The following is a 20,634-nucleotide window of genomic DNA, read 5'->3' as shown; positions in this document are numbered from 1 at the left end:
AGTCCATGGTGAGAATCCTCATTCACGGTAGGCACCATCATGACAGATATTTGGCATCATGAAACAACCAAAGTTATCAGTGAGTGACGACGATGTTCCTGTGTCTTTGCAGACAACCACAATTTAGTGCTGATAGCTACAACATGAAGAACTTTTCCTCCTTGGTTAATCATGGGAGGAAAACAAAACCAAATGACTTGCAGACAGTTATTCCCCTCAGTTCTCGGTTTGCACCAGAATAGATTGCAGGTTCTTCCTCTCTAAGCTAGTGTTTCTTGTGAAGAATATTGAAAATGTGTTTGAACTCTCTACTCGTAGCAATTTGCAAAGTGGTTCAAGATTAATGAAGGTGGCAAATCCTATCCAGTCGCAGTTGTTACTCCCTTGCAAACAACTTGGTTATAAACCCAAAAGAATCTCAACATAGTGTAGGAATTCAGTTTTCAACTGGATCTTACGTAGTAGACAAAGGACTATATGAATACTTGGAGAGATGGGGAACTCACTGTGTACATTGAGATAGCCTGACAGGAGATGGGGGATTCACTCTGTACGTTGATGCAGCCCGACAGCAAGATAGACACTGGTGCATCCATCCTTGCTTTTGAGGGGAATTTGCTTCCAGATAAGATCAAAATCATGTGTTACTGCTGCAGAGTGAAGCTGTATTTCCCACCACTGATGTGGTGTTTTAAATGCCAGTGCTTTGAGCATGTCTTCCCAGTGTACACACAACCAAATTTGTGGAGACTGTGGCTGGCTACTTCACAAAAATTCACCTTGTGTGCTACCTCCTGTATGTGTCAGTTGCTGGAAAACCTAATTTCTCTGATCCCCAATGTTTACTACCTTACTCAAGGAATGCAAAATCCAGGAAATGAAGGTCACAGATCATGTCCCATATTCTTAAGCTCAGAAAAAATATGATTGTTCGTATCCAGTCTTGTCATACACACCTTTGTCATTGCTGTGGCCAGGTTATTAGCAGTACCCAACATATTTACTCACTTGACAGTGACATCCAGTAGTTGCGTAAACAAGCTTGACCGTAGGGGTGATGGACTTCTCCTCTCACGGTTCTTGTGGTGTCATCTGTGGGAACCACTACATGCATCCTGCCAGAGAACCAGTGTACTTCTCTGATGTTTAGCAGTGTCAGGGCTTCCTCTTGGCAACCTTTCCCTCAAGAAATCCACAGACAATTGGCCCAACATCAGCCACTGAAGGAACTACACACTGTGGGTCCCAGGACTGCCCCCTCTTCTTCTGTCCGTACACCCACAGTGGATAAGCCCTCATAGGGATCTCAAGTGCAAAAATTTGTGAAGAAGAAGAAGAAATCTCAGCAGAAGGTGACTCCAGTGGCAACAGAGATGCCAGATCCCCCCCAAAGCATTGGACTCAAAACCAACGTTTGTTGATATTCCATCCCACTAGTGACAGACTGTGATCCTGGGGCATGACCTGTCCTCCTGGAATCTTCACACCTAACCATGACTTCCTCCACTTGATAATCCATTGAAATTGCAGTGGCTATTACTGCCGCCTGCTGGAGCTACAACAAATAATTTCTTCATGTTCTGCAGTCTGTTGCTCTCCAAGGAATGCATTTCAGTGATGACATCCCCTAACTCCTTGAGGTTAATATACTTTCTGTTGAAATGGTCCTGAGAAAGCATTTGAATGGGTCTGTTCATTGGTTTGTACAGGTGCTGTCAGTGATTGGATTCCCCACCATACTATGTTGGTAACAATAGCAGTGTGAATGCAAACTACCCCCAGAAATCACCATTTCTAATGTTTGTTTGTCTCCAAGCAGGCTGCGTACTTATCTTGAAATGACCACCTTAAACTAACAACTCTCCCCCCTTTTTCTCCTATTTGGGGATTTCATTGCACACTATCCCTTGTGGGTAGAACACCTTTGGTAGAGGCCTTCTGATTGACCAGCTTCTTTCCAATATCAGTGTGTGTCTCGTCAATGACAGTACTCTATTCACTTCAGTGTTGCCCATGGCACCCTTTCAGCTATTGACCTTACAATCTGTTCTCCCAGTCATGCGTCTTTGCTACAGTGGTTATTACATAACGATCTTTGTGGCAGTGAACACTGTCTGGTCATCCTGTCACTTTCTAGCCACCACCCAATGTATCAATTACCACATTGGACTCTTCAAACAGCCACCTGGCAGTTATATACCTCTGCTGTCATTTCTGTTCTGTCTGTATCAAATTGCATTCATGAAGTTGTGGGAGACGTCTCCCACAGAATCACCTGCTTCATTGGAACTGCTCCTCCCTTTCCTACAGGCCTCTTCCCCGCTGTTTAGTGCCATGGTGGACCAAAGTGATTGCAACAGCTATTCATGATCCTCAAAGCACCCTACAGTGTCTCAAATGACACTCTTCACGGATTTCCCCCGCCCCCGCCCCCCCTGCTTTTAAGTGGTTTTGCACTGAGACTCACTACCTAATTAAACACAATAAGAATGAAAGCTGGAAGTACTGGGTCTCCTCCTTGGGAATTTATGCCCTTTCTTCCCATGTGTGAGCTAAGCTCCTTAGTCTTCTGGTCCACAAAAGCTCAAATGTTACAGGTCACCTCCTTCAGGCTGGTATTTGTACTGATGTGCTGGTTCTTCCTAAATGCCTTAAAACCCACTATGTGACAGTGTTGATGTTCTGTTCTCACCAGTTACCTTTTGAATGTATAAACGACAAATTGTGGTCTCATCCTATCTACCCACCCCCTGACATGACAAATTATGTAATGATCCTTTCACTGACTGGGAACTGCTTCAGGCTGTTTGACGCATCACACGATATGACCCCAGGCCTTGATTCGATTTGTAATCAGTTGATCTATGATCTGAATGTTAATCGAAAACTCCACCTACTTGGATTTTTCAATTGTATCCGGCTAGAAGATGTTTTCCCTTCACAATGGTAACTGGTATCATTGTCTCAATCCTTATCCAAGCAAAAGCCTAGTGTCCATTGAAAGCTACTGTCAGATTAGCCTCACCAATGTGCTCTTGAAAGGGTGGTAGCCTGATGATTATGTGTGGTTTCCGGGCGAGACAATTTGTGTGGGTAGGTTCTTTAGGTCAACACTTCATTGCAGTCTTCTTCTTCTTCTTCTTCCTCTTCCTTTTTTTCCCCCCTACACAAGGCATACAACATTGCTTGTTGCCATTCAGTTATATTGGGGCTTTCTAGGCTCCCTACCAATTTTTATTCATCAGTTCTTATTGTACGAGGTGTTTCGGGTTGGAGTTGATACATCACTCAGTTTCCCATGGGTCTAAGAGAACGGCTTCCTGCAGGACTCTGTGATAAATTTTACACCCCTTCTCATTGCCATCAGTGGGCTACTTGTCTTCTTGTCAGGCCAGTGAATACCTCGTTGCAGTGGTTATCTCCCGGTCTGTAGCTCCAAGGAGCCATTCAATTGACCACCACCCATGGCTTCCAGTTCTCTTATGTAAAAACACGAATCATACATTTCTGTTGTTGCACTATGGTCCATTCTTATGCAGAACTCTACTTGGGTACCCAGTGTGTGGACATTTTTGCACAGTACTGAATTTTGGGCCTCTTGTTTGATAAAAAGCAGCCACAACAGCCACATATTCATCAATTAATGATTAGCTGAGTGCAAAAGCTTAATTCTCTCTGCTTCCTTGCCCATACCTCTTGGTGTGCAGATGACTCTATTCTCCACCATATATACTATGCCCTGGTTTTATCCCAAGTGGAGTGAGATTGGCTAATTAATGGCTCAGCAGTACCTTAAGCTTCGAAATTGTTGGATCCTTTCCATTATCACAATGTAAGACTGGCCTCTAGCATCTTCCAGGTGAATCCCTATCAATTTTTATTCATCAGTTCTTATCCCACCTTTTTCAGTTCATGTGCTTGTGTTGAGCAGGCATGTTCCCACTTCAGTTCTGGTGGCACCAACTCTTGCTCACTTTTGTAGTCACCATTTGTCAGTTTCGTAATCATTCAACTTATCAAATTCATTCTGCATACAAGCGTCATTGACCCCCTGATACCTGCCCTCGGGTGGAATTACCACTTGAATGTGCCTCAAGGTTCTCTGCTGGGACCTCCACCTAACTTCGTTATAATATATATAAAAACAAAGATGATGTAACTTACCAAACAAAAGTGTTGGTATGTTGATAGAGACAATAACAAACACAAAAACACACACACACAAAATTCCAGCTTTCGCAACCCACGGTTGCTTCATCAAGGAAGAGGGAAGGAGCGCGAAAGACGAAAGGATGTGGGTTGTAAGGGAGAGGGTAAGGAGTTATTCCAATCCCAGGAGCGGAAAGACTTACCTTAGGGGGAAAAAAGGACAGGTATACACTCGCACACTCGTTGTAAGGTGTTTTCGTGCACACCTCCCTTTAGTTCGTGCCTGGATGTGAATTAGGACCAAAATATTTTGAGCCCATAAAGTGGTTTGGGTTCTGGACAAATATAGGCACATGCAAGGCTATACTGACCCTATGATTCACTTTGAAGCAGAAGCATTGAGTTGTTGTTAGGTAGATGTAAAAGAAAGAAAATGTAATGGCTTTCAGAGTTATCCTTGTATGAGATAGAGTAAAACACACACACACACACACACACACACACACACACACACACACACACACACACACACAAAATCTATGCCCCTACGTTTTGCCAGCTGTTAGTCCAGCTTGCAACTTGGAGAGACAGAGGTGTGTGTGTGTGTGGAGGGGGGGAGGGGGGGGGGGTGTATTTTACTCAGTTCATTTAAGAATAACTCTGAAAGCTAGCAACTTTTCTTTCTTTTGTGTGTGACTATCAACAACTCAATGCTTCTGCTTTTCTGTGAGTGGTCTCCTTTAATACAAAAGAATTTACTTAGACTGAAGAAGCAAACTTACATTTATGGCATTTGCGTATTTGCAGAAAGCTTCCGACAATGCCAATTGGAATACTCTTTGGAATTTTAGAGGTAGCAGGGATATAATACTGAGAGTGAAGATAATCTACTACTTGTACAGAAACAGGCTGCAGCTATAAAAGAGCGTGGAAGGGAAGCAGTAGTTAAGAAGGGAGTGAGACATGATTGCAGCCAATCCCTGGTGTTATACTATATGTACATTGTGCATACAGTAAAGAAAACAAAAAAATAATTTGGAAATAGAATTAAACTTCAGGATTAAGAAATAAAAACTTTTTTCAATTACTTTGTAACTCTATTGTGGTGCCAAAGGAGTTGGCAAAAGATCGCTTCTATGGAATGGATATTGTCTTGGTTAGGCAGTTAAATTAGATAATGAGAGAAACTTTTCTAAAAAGAAGCAAAATGTCAACAAGAAACAGTAAAGACAAGTAGATAATAGAAGTGCTTGCAGAGTGGTGCTACAGGAGAATGCTGAAGGGTAGCTTGTGTAACTAGCAGAGAGACACTGAAGTTAAGTGTGGAGAACAGAGACTACTGATAGAATAAGTCATAAGTAGCCTACTTTTATGCTGATATCAGTGTAGCAACAAAAAGACAGAGAAAACAATTAGGGAAATTTAAAGTTCAGTAAGGTAGATAAAGAAGCAATCATGTTGTTTCTTCAAAGGGAACTCGAAATATTTACATGTGGGTAGAAGCATGTTGAAGATCTGTAGCAATAGTTTAGAAAAATAGTGCACAATGTACTGGATAGATAGATACGTAGTAGAACAGTTTGTGATGGGAGGGACATGACATTGAAACCAAAGCCCAATCATCCCAATGGAAGCATCCCGGAGAGCCAAGACCAAAAAAAGTGTGCCAAGTTCGATCAAATGTCAAAGTTTTGCTCACTGTTTTCTTTTTCCCAATTACAATGGCGTAGTGCGTCATGAATTTTTGCCTCAAGGTTGTACAGTCAGTAAGGAGTATTACCTTTCGTTATGTGTCGTTTGCGAGAAGCAATAAGCAAAAAGCATCTGTAATTGTGGAAAAACAATTCATGGCTTTTGCATCACGAGAGTGCACCTGCTCATTCTTCGTTGCTTGTGAGAGATTTTTTTGGCTGAAAACAACACGACAATCATGCCTCAGCCACCATGTTCACTAGATTTGGCCTTCTGCTACATTTTCCTGTTTCCAAAACTGAAGAGACCTATAAAAGGATGAAGATTTTCAATGATTGAGGAAATAAAAACTGGAAGTACTCAAGGCTGTACCAAAAAGTGCTTATGAGAAGTGCTTCGAGGATTGGAAAAAGCGTTGGCACAAGTGTATTGTATCTGACACCTGTCTACAAAAAGAGTAGCATAAACGAGCCTCAAAACTACTATCCAATCACATTGACATCCATATGTTGTAGAATCCTAGAATGTAGTATTAGCTAAAACATAGTGAGGTCTCTCAGACAGAATGATCTCCTCCATGGCAAGCAGCATTTATTCGAAAAACGTCAGTCATGGTAAACCTAATTGCGTTTTTCTCGCATAACATCTTCAAAGCAATGGATTGAAGCAGTCATGTTGCTACAGTATTTGACTTACGAAAAGCATTTGATTTGCTACCACACTGATTATTAACAGTTATACTGTTGCACTGATATTAAATAAAATTTTGACTGAACTGATGGTTTTTTGGTAGGAATGGAGAGTCATTGACAGAAGTAGAAGAAATCTTGGCTGTGCCCCAAAAAAGTGTTTTGGGATCCTTGTTGTTGTATGTTAATGAGCACGTAGGCTTTTTGCAGATAATACAGTTATCTATGACACAAATAGATATCCAGTCAGGTCATGGTAAGATTTCAAAATAGTGTATCCACAAAACACAGAAAAATAGTATCCTATGACTACGTCATCACATAATGTGGTTTTTATTAAGATGTTTGTACAGCTTTAATTTTGTGTAATGTGAGTTTTTTTCTATTTAATCTTTATTTAAGTATATCAGCTGGCTATGATGATATTTTCAGATTGTTGTTGATCTGGTGGAGAGTGACAATAGCTCAGCAGAAGAGTTTGAAGATGCATCAGAGACATTTGCTGTTGAAGACGATATCTTCGTTGATGTTGAAACTAAAAGAATGCAGCCCTTAAGTATGTCACCAATATTTACTAAGTCTTTGTAATCTTTACCTGTTTCATTACTTTCACAGCCAGATTATTCTTTTTTCTTCAGTTCCAGATAACGTAGAGGATGAAACTGCTGCCTGCATTCACTTTTGTGACCAGTTTACAAGTCGTTATGGTTCGTCACATCCAGACTTTTTCCCAGGATCTTTGGAAGATGCAATTAAAGAAGCTTGTATGAAACCTGCAAAAGATGTGAGCATTTTACTCCACACTGCAGCACTGGTTTTGTTTGTTTTTTGGTTACTGATATTTAGGAAAATAGTTATTTTTCTTTTTTCTTGTCATAATGGCTTTCTTTCGTAGTGTCATAAGACCGCTGGTCCCAAAAGTGTATGATCATGGTGTGTACTCTTGGAACATTTTGTTCCATCACTGGAGAGCACACAAACCATTTTTTCTCCAATTGTTTTTATGTGGAACCAAGTTACAAGGTTTGTTGCGAATCTCACCACTAGATTTTACAAGCTGCAGCAAAATGAATGTGAATGTTTGAACACTTTGGAACTGCTTGTCATTGTTCAGAGAAAGATTTGGGTTCTGCATATTCTATCCTCTCATACATTGAGAGTTGCTCATAAATTATATGCCCAACACTTTGTCTCAATATCTGCACTGTCACTGGGTAGTAAAATTTTAATCATGTTTAGACCAATTTCAATAGTGGTTGTTGTTGTTGTTGTTGTTGTTGTTGTGGTGAAACACCTGTCAGGCATTGGTGGATCTTCAGACCCAGTTCTCAACACCATTAATTGTTATACAATTTCTTTGTGTTGTATGGCAGACTTTTGTAGTTTATGCTGAACACTGATAAGTTTTCTGCAGCAACACAGAAAGTTCCTGACATATTCAATGTTTTTCATGGATATAGTCTTTCCAAGATCTTCAAATACTCAAATTAGTACTAGAAATAGCGCTTCAGTTACATAAAGGACTGCCCTACTAATTGTCATAGAGAATAACATTTTAAAACTATTTTTATCTTAACATTTACATATAATTTCAGGCATACTCCTATCTGTTCCGAAAATTAACATGTTTTGGGTAAGTCAGCATAAAGAATGTGTGTTTGTTATGTACACACACTGTAACTTGGTAGTGTGTATGGATTACTGAGAATGGATGTAAGTGATCCTGCCTTGCCTGTAGACTACTTACAGTCACGCAGTGTACAATATGGCTACATTAATAGTGTTGGGAGCAATCGAATGAAAACAATCGACTCATTCAGTTGTAGCTTTACGTATCAATTGAACTATCCATTCTTTTGAGTGAAACTGTCTATGGGAGTAAGCGAATGGAAACAAATGAATTAGTTGGTTGTAGCTTTATGTCTCAGGTGGATTATCATACATTCATTTCTTTAGAGTGAAACCAGTCCATGGTAGCAACTGAATGCAAACAGTCGACACAATCTGGTGGTGTTTTGCGTACTGACTGAGTTATTCATTCTTTATTTTCAGGTGAAACCAGTCTGTAGTTTTTCTTTTGGTTGAAGCATGTATTCAGTTGTTTATTAAACTGAATCCACTGTTTAGCGGTTTAGTAGACTGAATTATCCAGTTACTGTTCTGAGTGAGACTAGTCTGTAGTGCTTTCATTAAGTGAAGTAAAGCAGTGATGTACAATACAATCTGGGGTACATGTACACCCAGACGGTAGTCCCACTCTAGGTTTATTTGAAGACACCTCAATGGGTACGCCAAAGTTAAAATGTGCGATATGAATGCTCTTTTAATTATGTACTGAAACACAAATTCTTCTTTTCACTATTTAAAACTGATATATACACTGCTGTGCATTAAATTGTTCCAGGTGCAGTTAACCCCATGTAAAAATAAAGCTTCATTGGGAGTAAAAAGTTGAGAAAGCGTAAAAATTCTCGTAGGGGTACGTGAAGGAGAAAGAATACGTGACAGATTTTTGTGACTGTTTCCATTCCGTTTTGCTGAAAAGATGTGATGATGTCTATGTATTACAAAAAAATCTAGCCTCCAAGACTCCTGCAGGCTCCATGTCAGAGCAGCAGACAGCAGGAGGAGGCAATGACCAGTAGCCACTAACGCAGGTCCTGACAGTACTGCTCTCATGCTGGCCACTGCGCTACCTCTTCGCACTGCATCCCTGGTGCTGGCAGCGGCAGCAGCAGCAGGAGGAGGAGGTTACAGCAGCGGGCGCAGTGCACCTGCCATAATGACCCCCCCCCCCTCCCCCCCAATGGAAAAGGGTGAAAAAGTATGGGAGTGAAATCACTCAAACCCAGACACTGAGTGAAAACATTCATATAACTGGTGTCACTAACAGTTAGTTGTGTCAGTCGTGTGTCTCACATTGAATGAAACCACTCAAACCAGGAAAGTGTGAAAACATATGTATAAAGGCCACAGTCGACAGAGACTTCTTTCAGTTGATTGTCTCACATTGAGTGAGTCTATCAGCAGGACGGGTTTCACTAGACATGGCCTGCACCTCAACGGGTATGGGAAGGGGAGGTTGGCAAAGCTTATAGGTGACAGCATAGGTGGGGGTGGTGGGATCACTCACGGGAAAATTCCTGCAGTGGTGGGTGTTTGAGCTGCACCTTTTTTAGATTGAAGTCAGCTGATAGGTATTCCTGCTTAAGGGAAGTCTCTCTAACAAAGGAACTGCTTTTGACAAAGCTTAGGTATCCGAGTAATGAGGGAATTAGTATATTTCATCAAAATATACAAGGGATTAGAGATAAAGTTAGTGAACTGCTTATAGATGTTGACTCTGAAATTATTGATATATCTGAACACTTCTTAAATAAGGAGATAATTCAGAGGCTTCCTTTACCAGGATACAGGTTGGCTGGCAGCTTTTCTAGGAGCTCTTTGCGGTGTGGGGGAGTAGCCATGTATGTGAAAAACGGCATCCCATTTGAGTCAATTGATGTTTCAAAGTACTGCACTGAAAAGTTGTTTGAATGTTGTGCAGGTGTGGTTAAATTTAGTGGAGCTAAACTTCTAACTGTTGTTATTTATAGATCCCCAGACTCCGATTTCTCAACATTTTTGCTAAAGCTAGAGGAGATTCTTGGTTCACTTTATAGGAAATACAAAAAGTTATAGTTATATGTGGTGACTTCAATATTAATTGTATAAGTGATTGTGCAAGGAAAAGGATGCTGGTAGACCTCCTTAATTCATATAATCTTATGCAAACCATATTCTTTCCAACGAGAGTGCAAGGGAGCAGTAGAACAACCATAGACAACATTTTTGTTCATTCCTCATTACTAGAAGGGCATTCTGTTAGCAAAAAGGTGAATGGCCTTTCAGATCATGATGCACAAATTTTAACTCTAAAAGACTTTTGTGCTGCGACACATGTTAAATATAGTTATCAATTGTTTAGGAAAGCTGATCCAGTTGCTGTAGAGACCTTTGTAAACCTTGTCAAGGAACAAGAGTGGCAAGATGTTTATAGTGCTGATACAGAAGACGATAAATATAATGCTTTTCTCAGAATTTTCTTGTGCTCTTTGAAAGTTGCTTTCCGTTAGAACATTCAAAACAGGATACTAGCACAAACAGGCAGTCTAGGTGGCTGACTAGAGGGATAAGAATATCTTGTAGAACAAAGTGGCAATTATATCAAAACATTAGAAACAGTCAAAATCTAATTGCAGCAACCCATTACAAACAGTGTTATAAGATGCTTAAAAATGTTATTAGGAAGGCAAAAAATATGTGGTATGCAGATAGAATAATATCTCAGGATAAAATTAAAACCATATGGTCAGTCGTAAAGTAAGTGGCTGGTCTGCAGAGACAGGTCGAGGATATAGAATCAGTGCGTAGTGGGAATGTCCGTGTTACTGATAAGTCGCATATATGTACAGTATTTAATAATCACTTTCTGAATATAGCAGGTGAACTAAATAGAAACCTAGTCCCAACAGGGAATCATATAGTGCTCTTAGAAAAAAGTGTTCCAAGACTGTTACCTGAAATGCTCCTCCATGATACCGACAAGAGGGTGATTGAGTTAATAATTAAATCACTAAAGACCAAGAACTCTCATGGATATGACGGGGTATCTAGCAGAATACTGAAGTATTGTTCTACGTATGTTAGCCTAGTTCTCAGCCATATCTGTAACTTTTCCTTTAGGAGTGGTCGGTTTCCTGACCGATTAAAGTACTCGGTAGTGAAGCCACTTTATAAAAAGGGAGACATTGATAATGTTGACAATTTTAGACCTATTTCTATGCCATCGGTGTTTGCTAAAGTTATCGAGAAGGTTGTATATACAAGGTTACTGGAGCATTTAAATTCACATAATTTGCTGTCAAATGTTCAGTTTGGTTTTAGAAATGGTTTAACAACTGAAAATGCTATATTCTCTTTTCTCTGTGAGGTTTTGGATGGATTAAATAAAAGGTTGCTAACGCTAGGTGTTTTATTTGATTTAACGAAGGCTTTTGACTGTGTTGACCACAAAATATTACTGCAGAAGTTGACCATTACGGAGTAAGGGGAGTACCTTACAGTTGGTTCGCCTCTTACTTTAAGAATAGAAAGCAGAGGGTAATTCTCCGCAATATTGAGAGTGGTAGTGATGTTCAGTCCCAATGGGGCACTGTTAAGTGGGGCATTCCCCAGGGTCGATGCTGGGGCCACTGCTGTTTCTTATTTATACAGGGTGTTACAAAAAGGTATGGCCAAACTTTCAGGAAACATTCCTCACACACAAATAAATAAAAGATGTTATGTGGACATGTGTCCGGAAACGCTTAATTTCCATGTTAGAGCTCATTTTAGTTTCGTCAGTATGTACTGTACTTCCTCGATTCACCGCCAGTTGGCCCAATTGAAGGAAGCTAATGTTGACTTCGGTGCTTGTGTTGACATGCAACTCATTGCTCTACAGTACTAGCATCAAGCACATCAGTACGTAACATCAAAAGGTTAGTGTTCATCACGAACGTGGTTTTGCTGTCAGTGCAATGTTTACAAATGTGGAGTTGGCAGATGCCCAATTGATGTGTGGATTAGCATGGGGCAATAGCCGTGGCGCGGTACGTTTGTATCGAGACAGATTTCCAGAACGAAGGTGCCTCACAGAAAGATGTTCGAAGCAATTGATCGGCGTCTTAGGAAGCACGGAACATTCCAGCCTATGACTCGCGACTGGGGAAGACCTAGAACGACGAGGACACCTGACATGGACGAGGCAATTCTTCGTGCAGTTGACGATAACCCTAATGTCGGTGTCAGAGAAGTTGCTGCTGTACAAGGTAACGTCGACCACGTCACTGTATGGAGAGTGCTACGGGAGTACCAGTTGTTTCCGTACTATGTACAGCGTGTGCAGGCACTATCAGCAGCTGATTGGCCTCCACGGGTACACTTTTGCGAATGGTTCATCCAACAATGTGTCAATCCTCATTTCAGTGCAAATGTTCTCTTTACGGATGAGGCTTCATTCCAACGTGATCAAATTGTAAATTTTCACAATCAACATGTGTGGGCTGACGAGAATCCGCACGCAATTGTGCAATCACGTCATCAACACAGATTTTCTGTGAACGTTTGGGCAGGCATTGTGGTGATGCCTTGATTGGGCCCCATGTTCTTCCACCTACGCTCAATGGAGCACGTTATCATGATTTCATACGGGATACTCTACCTGTGCTGCTAGAACATGTACCTTTACAAGTACGATACAACATGTGGTTCATGCACGATGGAGCTCCTGTACATTTCAGTCGAAGTGTTCGTACACTTCTCAACAACAGATTCGGTGACCGATGGATTAGTAGGGGCGGACCAATTGCGTGGCCTCCACGCTCTCCTGACCTCAACCCTCTTGACTTTCATTTATGGGGGCATTTGAAAGCTCTTGTCTATGCAACCGCGGTAGCAAATGTAGAGACTCTTCGTGCTCGTAATGTTTACGGCTGTGATACAATACGCCATTCTCCAGGGCTGCATCAGCGCATCAGGGATTCCATGCGACGGAGGGTGGATGCATGTATCCTCGCTAACGGAGGACATTTTGAACATTTCCTGTAACAAAGTGTTTGAAGTCACGCTGGTACGTTCTGTTGCTGTGTGTTTCCATTCTATGATTAATGTGATTTGAAGAGAAGTAATAAAATGAGATCTAACATGTGAAGTAAGCGTTTCCAGACACATGTCCACATAACATATTTTCTTTCTTTGTGTGTGAGGAATGTTTCCTGAAAGTTTGGCCATACCTTTTTGTAACACCCTGTATAAATGATATACCTCCTAGTATTACAGGCGATTCAAAAATATTTCTGTTTGCTGAAGACACCAGCTTGGTAGTGAGGGATCTTGTGTGTAATATTGAATCAGTATCAAGTAATGTAGTTCATGAAATAAGTTCGTGGGTTGTGGAAAATAATTTGTTGCTAAATCACAGTAAGACTCAGTTTTTACAGTTTCTAACTCATAATTGAACAAGAACCGATATTTTGATCAGACAGAATGGGCATATTATAAGCGAGATGGAACAGTTAAAGTTCCTAGGCATTCGGATAGATAGTAAGCTGTCATGGAAAGCCCATGTTCAGGATCTTGTTCAGAAACTAAATGTTACTTTATTTACCATTAGAACAGTATCTGAAATAAGCGACAGTTCTACACGCAAAAGTAGTCTACTTCGCATATCTTCATACGCTTATGTCATATGGTATCTTTTGGGGTAATTCTTCCGATTCAAAAAGGGTATTTTTGGCTCAAATATGGGCTGTTCAAGCTATATGTGGTGTAAGTTCGAGGACCTCTTGTCGACCCCTATTCAATAGTCTGGGAATTCTGACATTGCCCTCACAATATATATTTTCTTTAATGTCGTTTGTTGTTAGCAATATTAGCTTATTCCCAAGAGTTAGCAGCTTTCACTCAGTTAACATTAGGCAGAAATCAAATCTGCATGTGGAATGCACTTCCTTGACTCTTGTGCTGAAAGGAGTGCAGTATTCTGCCGCATCCATTTTCAATAAGCTACCACAAGAACTCAAAAATCTTATCAGTAGCCCAAACTCTTTTAAGTCTAAACTGAAGAGTTTCCTCATGGCTCACTCCTCCTATTCTGCCGAGGAGCTCCTGGAAGAGCTAAAAAATTAAGCAAATTCCAGTGTTACATTGTTGGTTTTCTTTATTTAAACTTATAACTTGTCGCCTGAATATGTTTCTTATATTTCATTTTATCTGTTTCTACTATTGTGTTATAATTTCATGTATTGACTCGTTCCATGACCATGGAGACTTCTTCTTAATTTGGTCCCACAGAACAATAAATAAATAAATAAAAAACCACTTAAAACTGGCGAGTGAGTGATAACATTCGTATAGCTGACGTGACCACAGACACTAGTTTCATTCAGTTTTTGTTTGACTGAAAAAAACAACTAAAGGAAAAAACAATTGACTGGTCAGTTTATTGTTGAAAAGCAGTTGTCTGACTCATCACTATATTTAAATATTTATATGCAAGTAGAGTTAATGATCACTTAAATTATTTTGTGTAATTGAAACTGAACTAGTTTCCTAAAAAATACCAAATAATACTATAAATATACTACAGAAAGTTCTGGCAGAATTAAATAATTTAGGAGTAAATGTAAAACGTCACCAAACATTAAAGCTGTTGAGTCATTGACAGGCACATAAAAAAGGCTGAAAACTTATCTGCCTTTCAGGCGAATTCTTCTTCCAATGTGCCCCTCCCCTCTCTCTCTCTCTCAAACACACACACACACACACACACACACACACACACACACACACACACACACACACTTACACCTGCCTTTGAGTTGTTACCTTTACTCTTAAATTATTTACAAAATACTAATTACTGTGTTACCTTGAATAGTATTGTGTACTAAGAGTAGTTAGCACTGACCAGCAACAAGTCAGTCACAGAATTCTGAAGTGCCAAGTTACAGTACGTTGATGTTAAGTTTGCAGTCATAAAAGTATTTGTTTGTCATCTTCTGTGTACTTGTGCACTAGTTAATTCATAAAAGGACATGTTAAGGGAAAAGTCTGATGGAAAAGCAATGCAGAGGGACATATTTGATTAAAACAGAACAGTGAAACTAATCATTGGGGTGATGTACTTACCATACATGAAAGGCCATTGTCCATCTCATCATCTCCCATTAGTTGTCATTCATTAAGGTGAAAGTGTCATGTGGAGTTTGAAAGAGTCAGAGGTACTTCGGGAGAATTGCCTGCAGAAGACACAAGTCATAATTATAGATCTGTCTCAACGCAGTTTTAATCTTTTGAAACTTCATTCATAATTATGGTACATATTTAATGTTAAATTTACATAGTTTCAAACTAAAATAAAATATTATTCTCTTTTCAGCGGCGGCTGTTGGCTATTTATCTCCATCACGATGCAAGTGTCTTGACAAATGTGTTCTGCACACAGCTTCTAGGATATGAATCAGTTCTGCAGTGCCTGAGTAATCACTTTGTTGTGTGGGGCTGGGACCTCACACATGAATCCAACAAACAAAAGTAAGTGCAAATTTGCTTCATTGTTTTACTTATGTAATTAACAGGTGGAAAAGTCTGAAGGAAGCCTTTGCCCAATGGTGGATGTGGATGTGTTGGTGACGGTGACGATGACATCCTCGCTGTTCATATCACAATTAAAATGCTGTCATCGTGTGACAAAACTTTGAAGACTGTTTTTTTGGTGAGGATACTTTAGAAGACCCGTGGAGTGCATTGTTTGTGAAAACTGTTGTAGTGTTAACAATGTACTACTTTCTAAAAATTAAATAAAATCATTCCGATTCGTTGTGGATGGGCATGGGCTCAGCACACTATAGCTCAATCATTGTTGGCTCTCCCGACCTTGTACATGTTGTTTCTCATTCAAGTAGCTCCTCAGTTGGGATCATGAGGCTGAGTGGACTTCATTCAAGTCCTCCCACCAAGGAAAAATCGCTGTCAGTACTGGGAATAGAACCTGGGTCATCAGCACAACAGCCAGATGTGCTGACCACGCAGCTACAGAGCTGGGCTAATAATTTGCTACTACCTGAAATTTTGTTTCTCATTATGGAAATTGTCAACATTTATGTTGCACTGTAAATCTGAGAGTTAGAAAATTTTGTAAACATATGTCTCTGAAAAACATTCTCAAACTTAAAATAACAGATTTACATTAGTGATTCAGCACAGAGAAAGTGTCACACTTATAAATACCAAATGAAGTAGGCCGTCTTGACATTTCCTAAAAGAAGACATTTTCTTGTGTACTGTTCTTTTAGCACTTTGCATAATTGTTAGCAATTAGCTGATTTTGTCCCATGTGGCATTATGAAGCTATATTGTAAGAACAGTAACAAAAGTTAAGAGCAGCTTCAAGTATTTAGTGAAGGCGAGTCACACACAAAGCTTCTATGGCTCACCCCTATGTATTTGGCAAAATGAGACCTGTTACAGAACACTCCAGGAGTCAGTGCAAGCTGGTTTGAGTAAATATCTCAATCAAAGTCCATTTCACACAGTATCAGATTTCTGCCAATGACAGCTCAGTCGGGATTGTAAACACCATAAACCAAACTAATATGCCATTCAGCATGCACCTCACTGATCACATTATAACTGACACAGATCAAGCATGGGCCATCTTATATGTAGGATTTGTAGAGGACACTTCTGGTGACTTAAGCCATCTTGGTAATGACTCCAAAGTGGTTGAAGAAATTTTACACCAAGTAATCAATGTCCATAGTGATGTCAGGTGGTACCACTATATCCCTTCCCCCATTTTAGTGGCTGCTGAGGAGAGGGGGCAGGGGGGAAGCAGGTGTTGCGTGGCCTGGCTGAGACAGGATGACAAAATGATGTCCACAGGTGTTACTGCGGAAGGCTGGGGCAGAATGAGGCTCAACGGAAGTTGCACGAACCGCTATGGGATCAGGAGGATCTACTGCCGGATGGGGAAGAATGTGGCTACTGACCAAGATGGCAGAGACGAAGTTGATTTGTATAACATCTCAGAGAGGTGTAGATGGACAACATGGTATACATCATGGATCTATGGTGGTCAGAGATCGTCCCACAGATCTATGTTGGTGTTGTCTGAACCTGCAGGACCACAATGCAGTGTCCACCCAGAAGGGAGATACATCAGCAGTGATTTTTACCAGTGGTGGAGGCATCATGTCCAAGAGGGTGCAGTGAGAGGAGTCAAGAAGCCACTCTGCTAGGTTGTGGTATTCAATCAGGGTAGCCCTCTGAGTTGTTGAAAACTACAGAGGGCAGCTGATGCTGTGTTGGACATCATTTTCATACAGAGTTGAATCTTGAATGAGCAGATGAAGTGTTTCCCACAATTGTTGGAGAACAGGTGAAAGGGTGTGATATGCGGGTGTTCAGATCTGTTAAAGACACGAAATAGTTCAAAGTCATTAGAGGTGAAAGCCATCTTCCCCAATGCCACAATAGTATTGACAGAAGTGACCTGGGATATGCAAATCATTAAAGGGGACTGAGGAAAAGAATCAGTCACAACCAACCACATTCAGCCCAAAAATAGACCAACAAAATCTAGATGCATAAATTCTCATGGCTCTGCGGCATCAGTCCAAATAGAGAAATTTTGGGGAGGTGCAGCTTGATAGACATGCAAGGCAGAATGTGCTATAGTGCCAAACTTTTCATCTGGGAGATGTGGGCAGCATGCAAGAGATGCAGCAGCCACGACTGAAGAGAGGCAGGCTCAGGACATGACAGTGGTCACTCAGAGTCCAGCAACAAAACCTCTTGGTTTAGGTGCAGGTGGTTTCACAGTGATCAGTACAGGCAGAAATCTACCTCGGGAACTGCTTCAGGCCATCCGTGTTACACAAAGTGAGTGAGTCAGTGTAATTTATGATCCCTGCAGATGGTTGCCACAAAGTCATTTGATGATAAAGGGAAAGCTGGAATATCCGAATCAAGGCAGAAGTGCATAATTTAGTGTTTGCTAAATGCTGGATTGGGTCCCACGTGAAATCGGGACGCGTTGTCCCAGGAACACGAGAGTTTTATGGACCATGGCCTTGTACCCTGAAAGGTTTACCAATACCAATGTCATCCGGTCATGAAAGCCTTCATTCGACTGTAATAAATTGTCTTAACCGGAAACACTTGTAATTATTTTGTGTTTGCGGGTGGCTGCATGTTGTTGACCAATACAACATTATTTGCTGTTTGTTCAAATTCATTGAACAAGAGTTGAAACCACAAATATATAAGGATGGTTTCATAAAGGAAAAGTTGATGCAGATTGTATTTTAGTCCTTTTGTTGCGAGCCTCTGGAACAAGAGCTTAAACAGAAGCCATATTGCATATTTACAGGTAAGCTTGTGTTACTGCATCCAAAAGGGTTTGAAAATATGCCGCTACAAGGTCAGTTTTACTTAGTAAGATGCGATCATCTAATTTTGTAAATAGTTCATTTGGGATCGGTAGGAAATAATTTTCTTCTGTGTTTATTGATACTTTAAAATCACCACAAAGCCTTAAAGTGGTGGTAGCTGGAATATTATTACCATTGCCCATTGACTATGAGGAATAGGTGTTAACATAGCTTTATGAGTGATTAAGTCTAATTCTGTTTTGTGGACATCCTTTAGAGCCAGGAACACTGGACAATTGCACATTGCCTTAAAAGTGACATGCACTTCGAAATCAGTTGCCTTCCATAACCCAGGCTAGAAAATTCTAGTGTATCTATCACAGAGACTCTTTTACGTCAATGTAAGGCCCTTTGCATTGAATTGCATTGAATGTGCTGTTTCATGAACCATAAATCCAAAAGCATGGAGTCTATACTAAAAACATTTTCTGTTTTGGGGTCAGCTACCATGAGAAAATTTACTTGATGAGCGACTTGGTTGTGAGTGAGTAAAACAGAAAATGTCCATAAGTCCAAAGATTTGTCTCAGCTCCCTGTGAAAGTAGTGAACCTAAACTTCAGATTGGTTTAGTATGGACACAGAAGCACCAGTGTCCAGGAGTAATGTTACTGTGTTTGGCCTAAGAAAGCATCTAAGAACATTTTCTGGGTTACATTCTGAGAATTCTGCGCTTCGGTAGATTATTCAGTCACTCAGCTCTCTTCTGCAGATTGAGGTGTATTTGCAGCAGAACTGCTGAAACGTGTTTCTGGAAGTGTATCTGTTTGCAGCTCCTGTGATACAATGAGGGCATACCCTGCGTGTATGATAATGTAAGAAATGTTACGCCTGGGCAACAATGTTGCCACTAATGTGGTCTGTCGCCATTGGTGTAGTTTATGGGGTTGTCCAAGCCCTGCTGAAGTTGGCATAACGTCTGGCCCCACTGGTGCCAAAGAGCTGACTGTTGCAACATCTTCTGTCATAAGCAAACTTTGGCTTGCGTGGACACATGGGCTGTTGTTATTCACATTAACTTCCATCAGAAAAAAGATTGAGTTTCTTCAATGTGTGGTTTCTCGCTCCTGACTCTGGGATAAGATGTGCAGTATTTCTCTTGCTTAGAGAATCTGCCCACACAAAAATTTTAAGTTGAAATTTCTTCTTAATTCCTGTAGGTGGGCAGCCCAGTCTGCAGAAGATTGAGTGGTGGCAATAATGTGTTTCTTATTGAAAAATGTTGTTGCAGTAAAGAAAAAATTCTAGAACTCATATTCTGCCAAATTCATTAATAGCTTTAGTTTCTGGAGTGGATGATACAGTTATTAATTTTGTGACAAGAACATGACCTTTTGTCTTTCTGTGTCAGAGTTTTGGCAAGCCTTAAAATATAACCTCAGTTGTTCATGGTAAGAGTCCCACTTCTCATTTTGTTCGTTAAACAGTGGGCAAGGAAGATTAACCTGTTACACTCACTAACAACTACAGTGTGTGTAATGCTGCTGCTGTTAGCTCGTGATAACCCTCCACGGCTTGTGTTAGTAGTTGTTTAGTTCCTCCACGGTTGTAAACACTACACTCCCACCTAATTACAAAAATGTTACAATGTCCAGTTTGCATGCATCACAGGTTACGAGTCATAGCCACAGACACAAAGACAACTTGCACACAATTCTATCAAGGACTTGCCCCAGTTTATTTCCCAAAATGATATTTGTTTCAGAACACTTCTGGAGCAATGCAAACCATTTAATTAAGCATTTCAATCAAGGTCCAGACCTCACAGTATCAGAGTTCCACCAATAGCAACCAGACCAGTAACAAACTGAGTATCCAAAGTAAACACCATAAACCAAACCACTATGCCAATTAGGACGCACTTTACTGATAATATTACAACTAATTCAGATTGGCCCCGAGCCATCATACAAGCAGGATTTGTAAAGGACACCGCTTGTGACAAGCACCACTTGGGTAGCAGCATCTCGGCAGTTGACAGAAATGTTGTACTAGCTGATTGGTGTTCACAGTGACATCAGTTGGTGCCACTACAGATTAAAAAAAGAATATATAAAATTAAGGAATTACAGAAAAACATAAACACATT

The 20,634-nt window shown here is 40.4% G+C and overlaps 1 protein-coding gene across 1 annotated transcript in view; it reads left to right on the top strand.

Moving 5' to 3' along the window:
* Positions 1-20,634, top strand: part of LOC126473976 (FAS-associated factor 1) — a 141,961-nt gene that overhangs the window by 26,220 nt on the left and 95,107 nt on the right. Inside the window, exons 6-8 of the mRNA XM_050101362.1 lie at positions 6,963-7,086; positions 7,169-7,314; positions 15,493-15,647. Of these exons, the coding sequence (XP_049957319.1) occupies positions 6,963-7,086; positions 7,169-7,314; positions 15,493-15,647 (425 nt within the window). The remainder of the gene's footprint in view (positions 1-6,962; positions 7,087-7,168; positions 7,315-15,492; positions 15,648-20,634) is intronic.

The sequence above is a fragment of the Schistocerca serialis genome, chromosome 4 (assembly GCF_023864345.2).
Source record: "Schistocerca serialis cubense isolate TAMUIC-IGC-003099 chromosome 4, iqSchSeri2.2, whole genome shotgun sequence".
In the NCBI taxonomy this organism is placed as follows: domain Eukaryota; kingdom Metazoa; phylum Arthropoda; class Insecta; order Orthoptera; family Acrididae; genus Schistocerca; species Schistocerca serialis.
Note: the sequence above shows the minus strand (reverse complement) of the source record. Positions and strands in the feature narration are given on the sequence as shown.